The following is a 3,553-nucleotide window of genomic DNA, read 5'->3' as shown; positions in this document are numbered from 1 at the left end:
TTTATTGCACATTTTCATCTATCGTCTTTGTTATTATCGATAAAATGCAGGCATATTATTTTATTAATTTGGAATACAGAAATACAAAAATGTATATAAAATTTGAAATATGGAATACTACAACCTGGACTAAAATACTATTGCTGTGTAAAATAAAATGTGATAAATATGAATAGCTTTCATAATCGAATTACAATTAATTCGGTTCTAGATTTTCATGACCAACCATGTGTAATTCATGAACCATACAACAAAAATAACTAAAAAATTTTCTAGAAATATTTAGAAATTTAGTTTTTAAATGGGAAACCCCCAATTTATTGCACATTTTCATCTATCGTCATTGTTTTTAATTTCTTTAAAGCGCATGCATATTATTTAATTATTTTAGATTACAGAAATACAAAAATGAATATTAAAATTTAAAAATGAAATTTTAAATTAAAAAATGAAAATTAAAGTTTGAAATATAGAATACTACAACCTGAACTAGAATACTATTGCTTGTGTAAAATAAAATGCAATTTACCAATATTAATTTAAATTTATATATGTTTAAATTTGAATTATAAGAATTTATTCCATAATCGAATGGGTGAAATGATCGAATTAAATATTCTACGTAGATTATAGGCTGCTTTTGATATATTCATTTTTATGTAAGTAGCAAATTTGTTGATGTTTTATTAAACAACAAAAAACATTGTTTGGCTATCTAATTAGCTTTATTTTAAATATAATTAAAATAAATATTTTACCTGAATTGTTTGCAATACATGTGCAAGTACTTCTGAGTCTCGATCTGTAAAGCCCCATCCAGCAACTTCTGCATAAGTCCCCACATAGTCCTTGAAAATCAAGTCTCCACTAATTGTACAAATTGGATACACCCAACCTTTAGAAAAATATTTTTCATATTTAGTTACGTAACTTAGAAAGCGCATTTTAAAATGTTTCTGTGCAAATATGATAAATGTATGTAAAATTTCTCAAAAAATGGTAGAGAAATTTATAAAAAAACATTATTTATAAATATAATTAATTTTATACTTGAATATTTTAGCTACGTTATTTTTAATTTTTTCAAAGTTACTCTATTATATACTATCTAAAATATGCACATTAGCATTTTTAAATTATTTTGGACATTCTGCTCTGTATTCCCAAACCAACCAGCTTTTACTACAAGCTTCGTTAATCTGTTCTCAACTTCGAAAGTGCAATCGAAAAGTGTTTTGAATCCTTTTATTACATATTACTCTCTCTATTTGCTTTAAAAATTTTAGTTATTAGTGTAAATTCTCAATTACAACTGTCGAACTCGAAAAATCAATTAATCATTGTATCCATAAGTAATATATCTGGCTAATAATTATTCAAGGCATTTTAGTAAAAGTTAACTATTAAAATTAATTGTCCTAACAAAATAGAATTTACGCACAAATTTTATAGTACATGTGGAAAATATTTACTTTACTAAAATATCACACTCAATCTCACAATTATCATATTGTTCTAGAATAGCGTTTATAACAGTTAATATATTTTCTAATTAAAATCGCTATCAATGAAGTAATTTAATTGTTGTTAATATTTTTGTATAAGTTGCGAAATATTGTTTTTTAGTCCATTTGTTTTTGAAATTCGAATTTTAGTCTTTGTTAATAACGAAATTTTACAATTTTATTACTATATGTTATTTAATACATATTCTTTTAGCAACATATTTTGATTTGTAAATTGATCCATAATTAATCAGCTATTTTAATATATAACTACTATTTTATAACAATTTATTATTACATTTTTGTCCTAAAATGGTCTTAGTTAAATTATATTTACTATATGCTGATAATTAACTATGTGGTATTTTGGTAATCGTTAATAAATGGTGTTTTTTGGCATAGTTTATTTTGCAAACTAGTTATTATATATATATATATATATATATATATATATATATATATATATATATATATTGTAGTGCCCCTGTTCTCAACCAAAACTCTACTATGATTCTGTTTTTGACAACATTTATACAGCAAAATATTGGTAAATAATCATAATAATGATTTTAAACTTTTTTTCTCAAATGATTAAAATGAGTTGAAATTTGTTTACCGATGTTTTCTCAGTGCAATAAAAACACATTTTATTTTTTTTTAAATTTATGATATATTGCTAGTAATAGTCCGAAGATTACAAATCCGATAACTGATTTTTCCTTGATAGTCCTTACTATTAAAGTTTACCTCACCTAATATTATTGCCGCTTAATAAAGTTGTAATATTATTTTAATAAATATAAAGTTATATTTACTAAAATTTTAAAGCTTATAAAGTTTTAAGCATTTTATTTGTTTTGTAATTTTGATATAAGTAGTAATTATATAATTTTTTGCTGATTTGGAGTCAGAGTTAGTTAAATGAAAGTCCATTATATTTTTAATCCGCTTGATGGAATGTAGTAATTTATTTAATTGCAATTTAGTAATCTATTTTATTGTTATAAATTTTTGGTGAACGATTTTGGTTGAAGTCCTTACGTTCAGGACTTAAACAATTTAAATATGATTAGTAATTTGGAACTTTTTCCTTACTACATATAATTTGTCTATTGACATAGTTTATATTATATTAGCATTTGTTAAAAAAAAATTCATGATACATGGTTACTAGTCCCTGGTTACACTACCGCGGTTTGATGTTTCTTAACCCTCAAATATTGGAACTATATTTTCTATAAATGCATGTAAAAACAAAATAATAATTACCATTTTTATTATATTTTCTATCCAATTTTATCAGAGCTATATCATGTTTAAATAGTTCGTCTTTGTATTCTGGATGTGGAATTATTTTCACAGGATCGAAATCTTGGACAGGTTCTGCGCAAACATCGTCCTCGCAATCTATACCCGATTGATCATTATGTTCGCCGAGTCTGACTCGCGCTCTAAAAATAAATCAGAAACATTATTATATTTTTAATAAAATATTTAATTTTACATACATTTTGATCCAAGTTCATTTTACATTATTGTATTATGCAGAATTGAAATACTGTGTTCTGATTAACCACTAGATATTTTGGATTGTGGCAATCCAAATGATTGTTGCAAACAGGTCAAACTTAATTACTCAGAGCAGGCTCTGAGGACGTTTCCTCCAGATAATCAATTTTGGCAACTAAATTGTTGCAATTAAAATCAAAATAAAACAAATTTTTCAACAATAGTAAATAAATTCAAATAATTGTTATCGTCCCCGCAAACTATACCCGATTGACCATTATGTTCGCTGAGTCGGATAAGCGCTCTAAAAATAAATCAGAAATAATAAAATATTTTTACTTTAAGATTTAATTTTTAATAAATTTTGATCTAAGTTCATTTTACATTTTTGTATTATGCATAATTGAAATACTCTCCGTTGTGATAGCCACTAGATATTTTGGATTGTTGGCAATCCAAACAGGTCAAACGTAATTACTTAGAGCAAGTTCTGAGGACGTTTCCTCCAGATAATTAATTTATAGCAACTAAATTATAGC

General features: G+C 24.7%; 1 protein-coding gene across 1 annotated transcript; it reads right to left on the bottom strand.

Annotated features, from left to right (window-relative positions):
* Positions 1–758: 758 nt before the first annotated feature.
* On the bottom strand, positions 759–3,063 carry LOC113381723 (CLIP domain-containing serine protease 2-like; the record flags this gene model as incomplete). The annotated part of the gene is made up of 3 exons (XM_026620454.1): positions 759–895; positions 2,775–2,956; positions 3,037–3,063. Coding segments are annotated over 3 exons (346 nt in total), but the record flags the coding sequence as incomplete, so codon positions are not given.
* Positions 3,064–3,553: the final 490 nt, after the last annotated feature.

The sequence above is a fragment of the Ctenocephalides felis genome, unplaced genomic scaffold (genome assembly GCF_003426905.1).
Source record: "Ctenocephalides felis isolate EL2017-DRISC unplaced genomic scaffold, ASM342690v1 CF-g0.4_SCAFFOLD_03031, whole genome shotgun sequence".
Taxonomy (NCBI): domain Eukaryota; kingdom Metazoa; phylum Arthropoda; class Insecta; order Siphonaptera; family Pulicidae; genus Ctenocephalides; species Ctenocephalides felis.
Note: the sequence above shows the minus strand (reverse complement) of the source record. Positions and strands in the feature narration are given on the sequence as shown.